General features: G+C 47.0%; 1 protein-coding gene across 1 annotated transcript; it reads left to right on the plus strand.

Moving 5' to 3' along the window:
- Window positions 1-11,578: 11,578 nt before the first annotated feature.
- LOC148163851 (alpha-1-antitrypsin-like protein CM55-ST) lies at window positions 11,579-15,584 on the plus strand. Its single transcript, XM_088024988.1, has 2 exons — window positions 11,579-12,137; window positions 15,397-15,584. Exons 1-2 carry the CDS (start codon window positions 11,579-11,581, stop codon window positions 15,582-15,584), a joined length of 747 nt encoding a protein of 248 aa, XP_087881114.1.
- Window positions 15,585-17,214: the final 1,630 nt, after the last annotated feature.

Genomic DNA, 17,214 nt, shown 5'->3' on the forward strand with positions numbered 1-17,214 from the left:
CAAAACATGGAAGCAACCCAAGTATCCATGAATAGCTCAATAGATAAAGAAGATGTGGTATACATGCACAGTGGGATATTACTCAGTCATAAAAAAGAATGGTGGGGTGCCATTTTTGATGACATGTATGGACCTGGAGGGTATTATGCTGAGTGAAATAATAAGTCAGACAGAGAAAGACAAATATATATGACTTCACTTATACATGGAACCTAAAAACAAAACAAATGAACAAAAAAACAACAACAACAAAAACCAGACTCTTAAACACAGAGAAAAAACTGGTTGCTGCCAGAGTGGAGGGGGATAAGGGGATGGATGAAATAGATGAAGGGGATTAAAAGGTACAAATTTCCAGTTATAAAATAGATAAGTCAAGGATATGAAAGTACGCATAGGGAATACAGTCAATAATATTGTTATAATGTTGTATGGGGACAGATGGTGACCACACTTATCATGGTGAGCACTGAGTAATGGATAGAACTGTTAATCACGGTATTGGAACAAAAAAGAATTCACACAAATCCTCCACAAACTCTTCCAAAAAAATGGAAGAGGAGGGAACACTTCCTAACTCATTTTATGAGGCCAGCATGACTCTGATACCAAAGCCAGACAAAGACAGTATAAGAAAAGAAAACCACGGACCAACATCTCTGATGAATATGGATGCAAAACTCCTCAACAGAACACTAGCAAAGACAATTCAACAGCACAGCAGAAGTATCATCCACCAGGACCAAGCAGGATTCATCCCTGGAATGCAAGCCTGGGATAACATACGGAAATCGATCAATACAATACATCACGTCCATGGAATGAAGAGAAAAAATATGATTGTCACAGTTTATGCAGAGAAAATATTTGACAAAATTTCACGCCCTTTCGTGATAAAAACACTCAAAAAAGGAGGAACATAAAGAGACTACCCTCAACATCACAAAGGCCAGGTATGGGAAGCCCACAGCTAACGTCAGACTCAATGGGGAAAGACTGAATGTTTTCTTCAGGAGCAAGTCCCAAATGCCTGCTTTGGCCTCTTCTACTTAACATAGTTGAGAAAGTGAAATAAACCAGTCATGGAAGGACACGTACTGTACAACTCCACTCCTGTGAGGTACCTAGAGCATCGAAGTCACAGAGACAGAAAGCAGAATGGTGGGGGCCAGGGGCGAGGGGAGGAGGGGATGGGAAGGCACTGTTTACTGGGGACAGAGTTTCAGTTTTGCAAGATGGGAAGAGCTCTGGGGACGGATGGTCGTGATGGTTGCACAACAACATCAATGTCCTTAGTACCGCTGAACTGTACACTTCAAAATGGTAAGATGTCTTTCACAATGAAAGACAACATGATGCAAATTCGTTTAAAATTTGATAGTAATGATAATGTATGACCAACATTTTCTAAATAAGCCAGTGAAATTCCTGACACGTTAGCTGTTACTCCTAATTCTATGGTTTTAATGATAATGTCACATCAATTCGTTAAAAAATATATATATATATCCAACTGCTCTACAAAAAAAATGCCATAAAGCCAAAGATCAGAAATTTTTTAGCCAGTATGACAAAGAATCATTTTAACTTTAAAGAACTCTCTCAAATCTATAAGGAAGACAGCAAGTAACCCAGTAAAATAATGGGCAAAGGATTTAAACAGGCAGTGTACAAAAAAATAAATACAAATGGCCAATGGAAATATAAAAGAATTCTCAACCCTACTCATAATTTAAGAAACACAGATCAGAGTGCCACCTGCCACCTATCAGATTAGCATAAATGTGCAAAGTTGACAATACTCTGCTGATTTCCATGTGAAAAAAACAGATCTCATACAACAGATGGGAGAGTAGAAATGTGTGCAATCTTGTGGGAACATAGTTTTGTGACATCTATTAAAGCTAAAAGTAGAAAAAAAAATTCTTTGATTCAGGAATTTCACTGCTAGGAATTTACCCCATGAAAATATTTACAGGGGCGCCTGGGTGGCTCAGTCGGTGAAGCGTCTGCCTTTGGCTCAGGTCATGATCCCAGGGTCCTAGGATCAAGCCCCATGTCAGGCTCCCTGCTTAGCAGGGAGTCTGCTTCTCCCTCTCTCTCTCTCTCCCTCTGTGCTCTCTCTCTCTCAAATAAATAAAATCTTAAAAAATAAAATATTTACAAACAACAAATGTAGGGGGGAAGTTCTTTTTAATTGCAACATCGTCTGAAGAGCAAAAAAACCCTAAATGTCCACCAATAGGGGATTGGTTACATAAAATAAGGTACATTTCTATAATGGAATGTCATGCGGGCTTTCAAAATCATAAGGCTAGTTCTATATGGGCCGAGAGGGAAAGATCTTTAAAAGAAAAAATAGGGTAAAAAGCAAAATACAGAACAGTGTACAAAGTATGATTTCTCCTGTGAACACACACATTCATTTCTCTAACAATTATTTACTAAGCATCTACTATGTGCCAGGCACTGGCTGTGCAGCTGTTAACAAAACAGACAAAATCCCTGCCCACGGGAGCTCGATGAGGGATAGGCGATAATCCTGGTAAGTCAATACCATGCATAGAATAGGGGAAGGTAATGAGTCTTACAGCAAAAAATAATGCAGGGACAGGGTATGGGGTGCTGGGGTGTGAGACATGCTCAGACAGAGTGGTCAGGGAAGGCCTCACTGAGAAACCCAAGGCAGGTGAGAAAGTAAGCCACATGGGTATCTGGAAGAAGAGCAGCCAGACATAGAGAATAAGGTGATGCAAAGGCCCTGGGGTAGGATGTCTGGCATGGTCAAGGGAAACAAAGAGGTAGTGTGCCTAGAACAGGGGAGAGTATGAGAGAGAGAGAAGCAAAAGAGGCCAGAGATGCTAACTGCAGTTCCTGGCCTAGGGGTGTGGGGGGGCTTATATACTGTACACCTGCCAGGACCGGCCTTTGTTCTAAGTGACCTGGAGCCCCAAGAGGGAATCCAGCAGAGGTGCAAAGTGATTTACATTTTGACAGAATCATATAAAGATGTGGGCAATCGAATCACAGACCATTTGTTTTCTTCTTTATGGTTTTCTATATTTAAAAAGTATTAAATATTAATTTAAGAATCAAATGGAAGGGGATGCTAGATTGGGAAGATGGATGGGCAAGGAAAAGTTCAAGGAGGCAGTTCTCTCTTAAGCAAAGAAGCAGGGTCTCTGTCTTGGAGGAGGATATTCCCCCTAAGATATTTCTCTGTGGTGTTAGTTTGTGTTATGGGTGAAAAGAGTCCTTGATGAAATGGGTCTGGAAAACTCTGGACAAGTGTGACTTCTCAGCATCTTTCAAATATTACCACCCAAGTGGAAGGGAGAAGATGCAGTGCTTCCCCAAGCTTATTTGACCACAAAGCCCCCTTTTTTCTTCTTTTAATGAATCGTCTCTAGGATTCCATGGAATACACTTTGCTAAATGCTGCTGTGGGTGAGAAGGTCGTTAAGTGAGGTTGTGGCAAGGGCATAACTGCATTTAGCTAGCTCTCTCGGGCAGCGGTCAGGGGAACTGGTTGGCGAGACAAGGTGAGGTATAAGGAGGTCTGAGAGCTTACTCCCCTGCCACATACGTGTGTTGCACTTCTGGGCTAACATGCCCTTCTGCTCAAAGACAGTGATTCAAACACCAGATACCCCTACACCCAGAGACTCAGTGGCATCCACTGGAAGCATGCTGATGCAGCAGAGTGGCATTTGACATTTTTGGTTCAGAGTGATAGCACCATCTGCTGTTGCCCAGAGACCCAGCCTTCCAAGCTCGTCCCTGGGCATTAACTGGAGGGCAGCTGAGGTGCAAGAGACAGAGTGGACAAACGGGACTGTTAGGTGGGGAGGAGATGACCAGGCCAAGGATTACGCAAGCCCACATCACCTTGGGTCTGTTAATATTAACTCAATCTCCAGCCTGGGGGAGCACCAGCAATCTCCAAAGTCACTGCCCTGATAAATATTGTTTTGCTCATCTTATGGGCTAGGTCTTCAATGAGTCTCTCTTGGCCTTAGATAGTGCTCCTGCTGAGTCCCCCATAAATATGCAGCTTTAATCCCCTATGGTTACATGTTAGGGAAGATTCCTCCCATGGGACAGGGCAATATCTGGCGATGGACCAAATGGGAGCAGAAACGCAGCAGAAGCAACATGAATATCCAACCAACGGGCTTCAGGATAATTGTCACCTTGAGCCATTTCAATAATTGTGCCATCGAAGCCACTCCTAGGAGGATTTCTTCCAAGACAGCGCACCCCCTGTCTTGGTGTCTGGATACTTTTTTTGACTCCTGGTCATTGTTCACATAAACTAAACTTATGAAAAAGTATATTCAGTCAACCAATCATCTTTCACTCAACCATCTTATCCTAAGTTAATCGTTTATCCAACCATCTTGTCCTAAATGCCCAACCGCACGCCAGGCCAGGGCTACCCATTGTGCTATGTGTAAGTTCTATGTAAATGCAATGAATAACTTTTAATTACAAACTTCTTTGTAAAAAGAAGCAAGGGCCTCGTAGATATTCTATTGCCCTGCTGCCTATTTGGAGGATTGCCTTCAGGGTCAAGGACAGTGGGGCATGGATGCCTGCTGGAGGAATTACGGGGCCTGAAATCCAGGCCCTGCTACACTTGCCAAGAGGTGACATCCAACTGATCTAAGAAGTGTCCTTTTAAATTTACACAAAGATGCTATTACTTCAGAGAGCATGTGATAAAATGAGCATAGTAAAATGTTAATGACAGAAACTAGGTGGTAGATTTAAACTGTCCACTCTAAAAATCTTGACTCTATGTTTTAAAACTGTCATAATAAAATGTTGAGGTGCGGAAAAGTGGAATGTTTTTCCTTACCAAGTTATGCATGGACCAGAGAGATGCTGTTATGGGTTAAATTGTGCCCCCCTCAAAAATGTATATGTTGAAGTTCTAACTCACAGTACCTCAGAATGTGATCTCATTTGGAGATAGGGTCTTCACAGAGGTGATCAACTTAAAATGAGATCATCAGAGTAGGCCTTAATCCAATATGATGGGTATCTTTATAAAAAGGGGAAATTTGTTCACTGGGACATGAGTATAGAGGGAAGACAATATGAAGGTAATGCAAGAATACCATGTGAGCAAGGAGACAGTCAATCTAGAAGCCCGGGAAAGAAGGTTAAAACAGAGCCTTCCCTCACATCCCTCAGAAGGAACCAACAGCTTGATTTCAGACTTCTAGCCTCCAGAACTGTGAGATAATAAATTTCAGTTGTTTAAAGAGCCCAGTTTGTGGTACTTTGTTATGACAGCTCTAGCAGACTAACGGGTGCCTTTTCCTAGTCTGCACTGAGGGAGGCACCCTGAAGGCTAGCAGAGACCTGATCTTCACCTTGAACTCCTAGAGTAGACACAGATGTAATGAGGGCTTGGGGCAGTGGGGAGATTTCCTACTGCAGGGTTTGGGTTGTTGGGAATTGACCATAAGCTAATGTTTACCTTAGAAAGGAGTGATGATGAAGGGAAGTCATTGCCCACTGGCATCTAAAGACCAGCTAATGTCCAGTAATGGGGCTATAAGCAAGGAGTTTTGCCACTGTTGACTTCTGACACCCCATACTATTCCACAAATAAAGATACCAGACAGGGTTGGTAAAAAAAGAAAAAAAAAAAAAAAAAACCCACAGTGACCCAAGCAACCAGGCATGGCAACCAGGGAAAAGAGTTATTAGAGCCTGGTTCCGTTCCTGGCTATACCATCTTGGGTAAGCCACTGGAACTCAATTTTCTCATTCACAAAGACAAGGTTTTGGGGAAGATGAAGGTGTTACATGTAAAGTTTTAAGCACATAGTAAGTGCTCAAGAAATAGGGGCAAAAATTCAAAGACAAGATTGAGATAAGCCCCATGAGGACTAACAAACAGGCTCAAAAGCTTGTTTGTACAACAAACAAATGGCTGCAGGTGACGGTCATCAAGACTGTGGAGGGAAAAATCAATACTCTGTTGATATCAGGTGTTTTTCCATATTAGACACTGTAAGAACTGACTACGGTTTATTGTCAATCCTTACAGAATGTGTGCTGGAGTAGAAAGAATACTTGCTTGTGAGGCAAGAGAAAGGATTCTAATTCTCACTTTGCTCTGGGCTGTGTAACCCTTGGTAAGTCTCTGTTACCTCTCCCAACCTCTACTTCCTCAGCTATCAAATGAGAGCATTGTCCTAGACTGAAAATGACAAACAGTTAGCCATGCACAATTTCTTCCGCTCTCACATCCACACAGACATCACCAGTCAACCATGGCCCTATTTTCATCTCCATTCAGACAGCCTCAGAAACCTTCTCAAAATAAGATTCTGGGAATCACTACGATAGATCCAAGATGGCAGCTTGGATGGAAACCATTTACTGTCCTGTGCCAGATGATCTCTAAAATGCCTTCTAGTTCCTCTGTTTGCCCAGCCTGATTCCTTTCTAAGAACAGACATGACTTCGTTTTGCATCTTTCAAGACTTTCATGTGGTAATTACTGGGGACATTTCACTGTCTGGGGTCTTACATTTTGACTTGCCCATCTGCTTCAGTTCCTCTTCTCCCAGACCAAATGTCTAACCTCCTCACCAGGGTCCTAGATTTGGGTGTCTCCATTATTTTAAGTCATCTGGCTTCCTCTGCCCACATCCAAGACAGTTCTGGTTAATGGATTAAGGCACTCTCATACAGAAAGAGGGAGTCTCAAATGCCTTTGGAATTCAGTCTCTCTGGCAGCACCTACCAATTGCTTAAAATTGATGTGTCAGATAAAAACTACTGGCCATTTCATTAGAGGAAAATATGTCAAAGATACTCTAGAAGAAATGACTGAACTGGAGACTAGTTCTGTGCGCATGTGTGTGCGTGTGTTGACAGGTACGAGCTCTCCATATGAATAGCTTTCTTTTCAACCTCTAATTAAGCCTTCAAACCACCTTTCCAATTCTCTTCTAACCTCCGCAGCAACCTCAGAATGTGCCTGTTCTCAGGAAGCCATCTATTATAGTAGAATGCTGATCAGGGTGTCACATAGTTTTGCATGCCAAGCCTGCCTCAATCTCAGCAAGCACCTTGCTTTTGAACAAGCTACTCAATCCTTCCTGGGTTCACCTGCAAAACAGGACTACTGCCTCCTCATAGGGTCCCTTTAGTGTACAGCACATATTCTACCACCTAGAAAATGTTAAACAAATAAATAAGATGGCAGCTCCCCTTGCATGTGTTGCTATTATTAATAGTACCATATCAATATTGATCTGTTGGGCCTTGGGCTTCTGCTTGGGAATTAAGACACTGCCCATGCCCTGGAGAAGGGCAAGAGGGAGCAAAGGTACATGAACAAACTGGAGGAAGGCAGTGTGACTGCAGCGGAATCTGAGCCCATCTGGGGCACCACTCAGAGTTTGCTTAGCCAGCATCTCTTCTGCCTCCTGTGTGGTTGCCTGGATTCTGCCCATCCTCAAGGACAGGTCAGGTTTACATCCTTCCAGGAGCTTCCACTGAGTACTTAAGTTTCTACTCTGTCTGGTGGAGGAAGCTTAATCTTAGTCAACTCTAGTTAAATTCTGTTAGTTTAATATAAACTTTGTCAACTCAGTATTCTTGCATCAATTCGGGGTTTCCCCAGTCTAGAGTTGCATACACCCCAGTACCTATCCCTGAGGTATTTGAGTATGGAGACAATAGGCATCCATGGTCTCAAGGAAGGCGATCTTCTTGAAGGCAGCAATAAGATCACTCTGAATCTCCTCTCAGTGCCCACCCAGGGTTAAGCACGGTGCTTCAGAAGCAGATGGATGGATGGATGGGAAGATGGAAAAAACACTTTCCCTACAGAATGTGGCATCATCCATCCTTCCTCCTTAGTCTCTCTGACAGTGTAACAAAGCCACCCTCCACTTCCTGTTCCTCTAGTTCCCCACGGACAAGTGAGCACGGCACATTGTGCACCCAAAAGGTACAGGTGCAGCGGGCCACAGGCTGGAACATTTGCCTAAGGAGGGTACAACCTGCCCTTTCTGTGTGCTTCTGCCTCCCTGACCGCCAGAATCAGCTGTTGATGTTGGCTATCCTCTCTTCTCCTTAGCTAAGGACCCCTGTCCACAGGGGCCAGCCTGGAGGGTGCTGCAGATATGTCAGACTCCTAGTCTGTAAGTAAAAATTTCCTTCCCCTAGCCTCATGTCTGGCCCCCATGGCTCCCAGTTCATTCCTGAGGCATACCTCTCTCTGCACAGTTATGGGCCGTAGTCTGGGGTAGGATATGGGGAGGGAACAGATCAATGCCATAGGACCTGTGGCTTACCCACAGGTGAGTCTTATCATAGAGTCATCTTGTCCAGAAATAGGGAGCCAATGAAGGATAAAATCAAGCCTTGCAGGGCAGCAGACTTTGACTCAAGTGTGCTGGCTCAGTCCCTGGCTAGCTGTTGACCTTGAACAAGCCACTCCACCTCCTTGGGACTTGAAATTTTGCAGGGGTTGTTGCAAAAATTAAACAGAGCATTGCTCAGAGTATTGGTTCAAAGGATGAGACTTCTATGAAGAGACAGCATAGGAAGGTGTGGGAAAATGGGAGGGGAAAACAGCAGGGTCTCTCATGAGACACCCAGAGGTTAGCAAAACCAGCGAGCTCTTGCCTATCCAGAGCTGAAGGAGTGAAGGGAAGAAATGGTGAGAGCCAGAGCCATGGAGGAGGGGTTATCTGGAAGGACCCAAGATGGTGGAAGGACACAGCTGCTCCAGAGGCATGGAGCTGAAGCAGGAAACTTCTCTCTTCTCCTGCCCAGCAATCCCACCCACGACCAAACCCAAGAAGAAGTCAGCGGCCAGGAGAGCCTGGCCGTCCGGTCCAGAGGGGGTCAGCCTTTTGGAGCATAAAACATGGCAGAAAAGGGCAGACAAGGCATCTGAGCAGAAGGCTAGCAAAGAATAGCCTGCAGGAAAGATAGCCCTAACAGAAATAGGAACAGCCAACTTCTGCCGAGCGCTTACTACGTGCCATGAGCACATAGACTATTTCATTGAACTTTGACTCACAAAGAGTTTAGCCCTGAGCGTGTAAGTGCTCCCTACTATATAACTTGTATTATTGGCTTCATGGAGTTTCCCACTGATCTAGAAGGCAAATTCAGATTCTGGACGTTTTTAAGAAATGGGGGATCAGTGGGGCGCCTGGGTGGCTCAGATGGTTAAGCGTCTGCCTTTGGCTCAGGTCGTGATCCCAGGGTCCTGGGATCGAGCCCCACATCGGGCTCCTGGCTCAGCGAGGAGCCTGCTTCTCCCTCTGCCTCTCTCCCTGCTCATGCTTTCTCTCTCTCTGTATTTCTGTGTCTCAAATGAATAACTAAAATCTTTAAAAAAAAAAAAAGAAATGGGGCATCAGTGACCCCCACCCTAGCCCTAACCCCAAGTTTTCCTTAGCAACTTTTTAGAATGAAGGTATATTTTACCAAATCATAAAGCACAGGGGCTCCAAAGATGGGGAGACCTGACCACAGCAGAAGATAGTGGGGAGATAGGCTGGTGTCCACCCCTGCCCAGCCTGACAGAGTGACAGGGCACCCTGATCCCCAGACTAGGACCTAGGTTGCATGGGAAACCCAGGAGTTCCCTCTCTCTCTCTCCCTCTCTCAGGGAGCCTACCTAACCCCTCTCTCTCTAGACCAAGCTGCCCACTTCTCCCATTCCATGGTGACAAACATCACCATTCCCGTGCTCACAGGACAGGGAAGTCAGCCACGGGACAAGGGAAGTCAGCACAGGACAAGGCCCACTCAGTCCCAAGTACAAATTTTGAAGGAAGAGTCTGGCTGTCCTGCATCAGGTGCCCATTCCCGATCCATCAGCATGGCTGGAGGTGGGGAGCTCCTGCTCAGGAGCTAATTTGCAATGACAACAGAAAATGTGTATAAATGCTCCATACAATTTAGGATATAAGTGTAACAGGAAAGGGGAATGAATTTTAAAAGGTCCCAATTTTTAGAGAGCTATATTGCATCCTGGTTTAAAAGATTCACTTTTAGAAAGAGAGACGTTTGCCCTCAAATTAATAGTTCTTAATGAAATTCCATCTGGATTTTTTCAATTTGCAAACAGTTCCTGAAGTTCATCTGGTGGAATAAATCCACAAAAAAACCTGATAATTTTTGAAAAAAGAAAACAAAGCAAGTTGCCTCACACAATATCTAATGTATTTTTAACTGTATGGTACTGGCAGAAAAATAGGCAAGTAGGGGCACCTGGGTGGCTCAGTTGGTTATGTGTCTGTCTTCGGCTCAGGTCATGATCCCAGGGTCCTGGGATGGAGCCCATTGGGTTCCCAACTCAGCAGGGAGTCTGCTTCTCCCTCTGCCTCTGACCCTCCCCCCACTCATGCGTTTTCTCTCTCTCTTTCTCCCTCCCTCCCTCTCTCTCTCAAATAAATAAATAAAGTCTTAAAAAAAAAAAAAAACTTCAAGAGAAAACTTTTGCAGCATCTATGACTGGCAAAGTCCCACTGTTATGTACTTAAGAATTTCCTGCAACCCAATCAAGGGGAAAAAAGACAGTTGAACAACAACAAAAAAGTACAACAAAAGTTGGCACTCTATTTCCGTCTATTAAACAGTCAAAAATAAAGTGATGCCAATACCCAATCAGAAAGAGCATGGTGGCGTAGACAGGTTTGCCCCGAGTTTGTAGGAACATTATGGGTTCAGACCTTTTGGATGGCAAATTGGTAGTACCTAGGAAAATTTCAAATATGCATGCCAAATTCATAAATGAACTCTACAAAATCACTCACATTTTGATATATATACAAAGATGTTCAGGAAACATTTTTGAAAGAGCAGGAAAAATATCAACACCTATCAATAGAGGCCGATTTAATAACTTACAGTAAGTGAATCCTTCATACACAATATATATAACCATTAAAATAACGGAATGATGTGCGCCTACTGACAAATTAGTAAAAGACATCTATCATATATCAAATTAAAAAGCAAGTAATGGAACAATTTGCAAAAGAGATTCCACTTCATTTTGAAGGATGCATATATAATTATTCATACATGTAACTATGTTCTATGTGTAAATATCATATATTCAATTCATATGCAGACCCAAAGAAAAAATTCTAGACCAAATTCTTAAAACTGATTACCTTTGGGGAGCAGGATTGGTTGAGCGGGTGGGGAGCTGAATGTTTATACTGTGAGTATTATGTTTTAAGTAGAATTTATTATTATAACTAAAATCTAAAGAAGCCTGAAGGGTACAGCTAGGACTTTTTTCCCTAAGACCTATAGTTTTACCAAACACCTGCTGTGTTTCACCCACTATGGGCTCACATCAAGGGTCACACAGTTCCAGAGCCAGGATTCGAACCCAGGCCCACCTGATTCCAAAGCCTGTGTACCCCAGGACTCTCAATGGAGGAGGAAAGCAGCAGGAAGAGTTCCGGGGTGTCACGCTCTGCTGGACTGGATGACCGTGCTCTGTGTCTCTGTTTGTCCAGGATGGTGCACCCCACTCTGTTCTTCTGGCTACTGGTGGCCAGGCTGGGTCCTCATGCCTGTGGCCAAGGGGCTCCTGACCAAGAAAATCATCCAAGACCTGTCGGCCTCCTCAACCTTCCTGAACAATTCCCACTTTGCCTTCAGCCTGTACAGGCGGATGGTGGCTGCGAACCCAGGCAAGAACATCATCTTCTCCCTGCTGAGCTTCTCCATTCCCCTCACCCTGCTGGCTCTCCAAGCCAGGCCAGAAGTGCACACCCAGGTCCTTGAGGGTCTGGGCTTTCCCCTCACCCAGGTCCCAGACGACGGGGTCCATGCACACTGCATCCAGCCACTCCTTGCCTCCCTGCGGCCCCTTGCGGCATGCCGGCCAGACATGGACAGCATACCGTTTGTGGACCAGAAGTGGTACCTGGCACAAAGGTTTGTCGACATTGCCCAGAACCTGTATCACACAGAGGTCTTCCTCATCTGCTTTGGGAACAATCACATTGCCAGGGAGCAGATGGACCACTTCACCAGCAAGACGACCCACTTCAAGATCAGGAAGCTGGCCCAGGAGTTGAACCCGGACACCATCTTGATTCTGGTCAATTATATTTTCTTTAAAGGTAAGAAATCTGGGTGGCTCAGTCGTTAAGCGTCTGCCTTCGGCTCAGGTCATGGTCCCAGGGTCCTGGGATCGAGCCCCGCGTCGGGCTCCCTGCTCAGTGGGGAGCCTGCTTCTCCCTCTCCCACTCCCCCTGCTTGTGTTCCCTCTCTTGCTGTGTCTCTCCCTGTAAAATAAATAAATAAATAAAATCTTTAAAAAAAATAAATAAAGGTAAGAAATGATTATTTAGATCCCTCTGCAGTTTGTAACAAAGTTCATCTGTCTTTTGTCCAAGACGAGTATTTCTGTTTCCCTGCCATTGTCTTCCTGCCTCTCTGAGAATTCTACAACTTAATTCCTCTCTCCCCTGTACCTGCAGCCCCTCCCTCTTCTGGTACCTTCTCCTGAACGTTCTGGGTCCCTCTCAGGCTGTAGCCCTACTGCAACCAAAAGTTAGGTCGCAGTGCCCCCCACACAGACCAGCTACATAATTTGTGTGTTTCACAGTGAATGCGTATGTGGGACCCTTGTTCAAAAAATCGCTTTTCAAGTTGGCGACTACAGAGCATGAAGCTACATTCGGGGCCCTTGTGAGAGCCAGGTTGCACCTCCCTAAAGCCAGCCCTGCCCACGTGGGCTATCCCAGCTCGCCTCCCATGCCACCAAACACAAGTCTTCTGAGCCCCAGGCTCATCCCAAAGTGTTTTGCAAGCTGCATCCCGTCCCCTCCTCAAAAAGGGACACCTCGTTGAGCAGGGGGCCCTGCTCTTCTGTGTCCACACAGCATTGCTACATTTAACTCTATTTTGTGGACTCTCCTTCCTGACACTGTCCTTTTGTGGGCTTGGCATGGTTTTCGTCGTTCTCCTACCTCTTCTGCCGTCTTTGTGTACCTCCCTCTCATGTGGAGTCTGTTAAAAATGGCATTCCATAGAGTTCTCCCTCAGTCATCTTCCTTGGGCAAGCGTGGCTTTCCAGTGGGACCTCCCCTCCCGCACTCTGGACCCCCCAAACCTCTATGCCCAGCCCCCACCTCTTGTCAGCTCCAGACCCAAACCCCCACCGACACTCTGGTCACCTCTACCCAAATGTCCAAGAAGTGCCCTAAGTTCAACATGTTCAAAACAAGAAGGATTTCTTCCCACTGTCTCTCTCTCCCACCCCCCAAAATCTCCTCTTCTGTTTCTTTTCCTCTAAGTCTTAGGGTGCCTGCCCAAACCGGGTCTCACCACAAGCTGGGCCGATCCTCTGTCTCTTTTCCCTCCAACACTACCCTTCTAAACAGGAACCACGACCTGTGGGGTCTCCTGCTTCATCTCTCTTCAGTCTGGTCCACCTTCCCCCTCCACTGCCACTAGCCGCATTCAGGCTACATTACCTCTTACCACAAGTGTTGCAACTGCTTCTTAACAGGCTTTCCTATCTGCAGTTTGCCTCCCTTAACCCATTTTCCACACTGCAGTCAGGGTAACCATTCCACCAGCCACATTTGACCTTGTAACTCCACTGCTGAAAAGCTCTAAGTCGCCCCAGCCCAGCTGTAGCACTTAGGATCGTGTTCCACATCTTTGGGACAGACCACAAGGCCCTTCAGTGACCTGCTCCCTGCTGATCTCTTCAACCACATCTCTCGTCACCCTCCCTGCTCTCCCTCTCTCCAAGAGCATCACAGGCTAGCCACATGACACAACACCCCTTTCCGGAACTGCGTGATCCCTCTGGCCTACAGGTCTCTACACAGGCCACCCACCCCTTTGCTCCCCACTTCCCCTCCGCTTCCCCCACCACTGGTTACCCACCTGTCAGGGCTCAGCTCCAAAGTCACCACCCCCAGGAAACCTTCCTTAACAGCTTCCACCACTGGGGTTGCCACATTTAGAAACAAAACAAAACATGGGTATACTTATATTAAAAAATGATTTCTTGTTTCTCTGAAATTCAGATTTAACTGGGAATCCTGGATTTTTGTGTGGCAACCCTGCCCACCATCCCCCAAAGTAGGTGGCGATGGGAAAACTATTTTTTCGTTTTGAACATGCTGAGTGTGAGGTGTTTCTAGGACATCTGGATGGAGGTGACCAGATGGCCCGTGGGGATTTGGGTCTGGAGCTCATAAGAGGTGTGGGCTGCGCATAGACAGTTGGGGGGCTCCAGTGAACAGGAGGGTTAGAGCCACTGGAGGGGACAAATGCCTCTCCTCTGTGTTCTGGTGGTACCAGTTCCTCTCTTCAACCTGAAGACTTAACATGCAGTATCATAGTTTTCTGATTACTTGTCTCTAACCCCACAAGACTGTGGGCTTCTTCACATGGGAGACGTTGTTTGGTATAACACCTGGAATCCAGACACTGTCAAGATTACAGCGCTCAGAAATTCAGCTTCCTGGTTCTCGGCGCTTCCTGCCCTGCAAGGCTGGCCATGTGGCCCCTCAGAGCTGGACCCCTCAACTCCTGGCTGGGAGCCTCCACTGCCAGGGGAGAAGGAAAAGCAGGAGGCCAGCTCCAAAGGAGGAGGGGTGGGCTCACCCCAACCCTGACAAAGCTCCTTGGGCCCCATAGCCCATGGTTTACTTGTAGACTGCCTTCAAGCTTCTCCATCCAGCTGATACCAGGGAAGAGAATAGTGGCATATTTTGAAGAGTTGCAGTGAACCCTATAATAGTAAGACCAATAGCCAACAGTTACTGAGCAACTACTATGTGCTGGACACTGTGCTCAGCTTCACTGAGAGCAGCTCACTGAATGCTCACAGATATCCAATGAGGTAGCTGTTATACCTCCAGTTTGCACATGAAGAAATTAATGGTCCTCATTCCCTCTCTGGCCTCCCTTCCTAACACCCTCTCTCCCTCACTCCTTCTGCTCCACAGGCTTCCTAATGTCCCTTGAACATGCCAGACCCATTCCTGCCACTGGGCCTTTGCACATACCATCCCCGCTCTCTGGGATATTCTCCCTGTCATGCCATCACTCCCTCACCCTGTCGGGTCTTTCCTCCATGTCACCTTCTCAGGGAGGCTCTCCCTTCCCTCTGGCATTTCCTGTCCTCCTCAGCACTACCACCATCGAACATATTTTTCCTTATTTTTCTTGTCCCTTGTTCCCCCTGGTACGGAAGCTCCCCTCCAACAACAGTCTCTTGTGCACCACTGTAGTGCCCCCACCAAGAACAGTGCCAGGCACACAGCAGCCCCTCGCAAACTACCTCCCAGATGAACGAGACACCTGCCATCCCATGCCTTCTGCCCTGAATGCTGGTGGTGTCCTCTCTCTTCTCAGGGAAGTGGAAAATCCGCTTTGACCCAAAGCTCACTGGGATCAGACCCTTCTCAGTGAGCGAGGGGGTCAAGATCCTGGTGCCCATGATGCAGCGGCCGGGCTGGGTCCAGCTCCAGTGTTTCTACCACCTGCACAGCTATGTCCTCCAGCTGCTTGCAGCCGCCACACCACTGCTGTCTTCCTCCTAGAGGCAAGGCCAGGGACACAGAAGAGGCTCTGATGAGAGAGGAGTTTGACACATGGTCTCAGCCCTTCCCACTAAGGTAAACCCCCAGCTGTCTCTGCTCCCGAACGCAGTGAGCCCATCTCAACAGCCTCCCTCTCTGCCTTTGCAACTTGGGGGCTGTGACCCTTCTGGTCTCAGGACCCATGATGGGAGGGAGAGGAGACCGTTCGCACCTTAATTGTTAGGCAGGATTCAGCTGAATGCTCCTGCAAGCATTGGAAACTGGTGTGCCTTCCCAGGGAAGCATCAAATTTTCCTCTGAGAGATTTACAGTTCGTGTTAAGGTTTTAAAGCACGGAGCTGTTGGAAAGGACCGAGCAATATTTCACTTAGCTTTGCCCAGCATCTCTCAAACAGGATCTGAACATGCCATGCATTTTCACATAAGACCTAGAAACAAACAGTGGAAGTACGATGGAAACCATGGTTGGAGAGTTGCCTCCTCAGCCATTCACTGATATATTCGCCGTGACCCATGAGTGCCCCAGTGGGAGCCAGGACCGGGCCTCTCTACACCTGGTCATGGCTTCCCAGCCACCTGCACTTCCCTTCCCTCCTCTTTGCCATGCCCTCGATCAACTCACTTGCTCCCCCGAGGTACTCGAGGTCTCTGCTACTCAGTGTGGCCTGTGGATCAGCATCGGTGGCTTCATCTGGGAGTCTGACGGAAATAGAGGATCTCGGGCTCCATCCCACACCTCCGGACTCAGAGTCTTTAGTTTAACAAGATCCCAGGGGATTCACATGCACATTGTAGACTGGGAATCCCTACCCTGGGCTCCAGGCAGGTCCTGCTGCTTCTGGGACCATCTTCAAGATCCCCAGCCGTTACAAATCACCAAGCGCTGTCTCGCACGTGCCTTCTTGACAGCCATCATTCTGTCTCAGCACGTTATGGGCCGGACCACTCTTCACCATGGCGGGGAGTGGGGTGGGGGTGGGGGGCTCCATCCTGTGCATCATGTGATGTTTGGCAGCATGTCCAAATGCTCCAACTACTGGATGCCAGTAGCACAACCCGCCCCCCGCCCCAGTTGTGACCACCCCAAAAATGTCTCCAAACATTGCAAGCTATCCCCTGGAAGATAAGGTCTCCTTTGTGCTACGGAATGAACCCAGGGGCAGACTGTGGGCCCCTGCACCCCACCCGCCCTAGGTTCTCATCACGACCCAAGACCTGGCCCATGAGACATGGAGCGAGCTGCACTAAGCTAAGGGTCAAGGTTTTTACCCCGACAGAACTTTCTCAGTCCCCAGCACCCTGCCCCTCAAGAGGACTGAGAGACTCAGCTCTCTTCCCATTGCTTGGCCCCCTGCAAGTCGCCTGCAGCTGTGAGGAGACTGTTGGCTCAACTGGCGATGGAGACAGGGAGGCCAAGGGCAGACGCATTCTCGGCACTCGGTCTCCATGTGGCCGTGACCCCAGACAGCCAGGGTCGGGCCCTCCTGCGGGCAGAGCCCCTGTGTGCTTTTCAGGTGCAGACAGGGGAAGGTGAGTCAGGAGGAAATAGGAACTCTGGCTCACAGCCCTGCCTCAGGGCCACCCTCATGCAGGGCCATGGGGGGAAGGCTATGTGTGGGGCCCAAGGAAG

Source organism: Eumetopias jubatus, unplaced genomic scaffold (genome assembly GCF_037043125.1).
Source record: "Eumetopias jubatus isolate StellerSeaLion01/CBP00866 unplaced genomic scaffold, mEumJub1_p1.0 scaffold_7, whole genome shotgun sequence".
Taxonomy (NCBI): Eukaryota; Metazoa; Chordata; class Mammalia; order Carnivora; family Otariidae; genus Eumetopias; species Eumetopias jubatus.

Bases quoted from the DNA above. Each gene is read 5' to 3' on its own strand.
- LOC148163851 (XM_088024988.1), top strand. From the start codon at position 11,579: ATGCCTGTGGCCAAGGGGCTCCTGACCAAGAAAATCATCCAAGACCTG. The intron at 12,138-15,396 runs GTAAGAAATCTG...CTCTCTTCTCAG, and splicing joins CAATTATATTTTCTTTAAAG to GGAAGTGGAAAATCCGCTTT.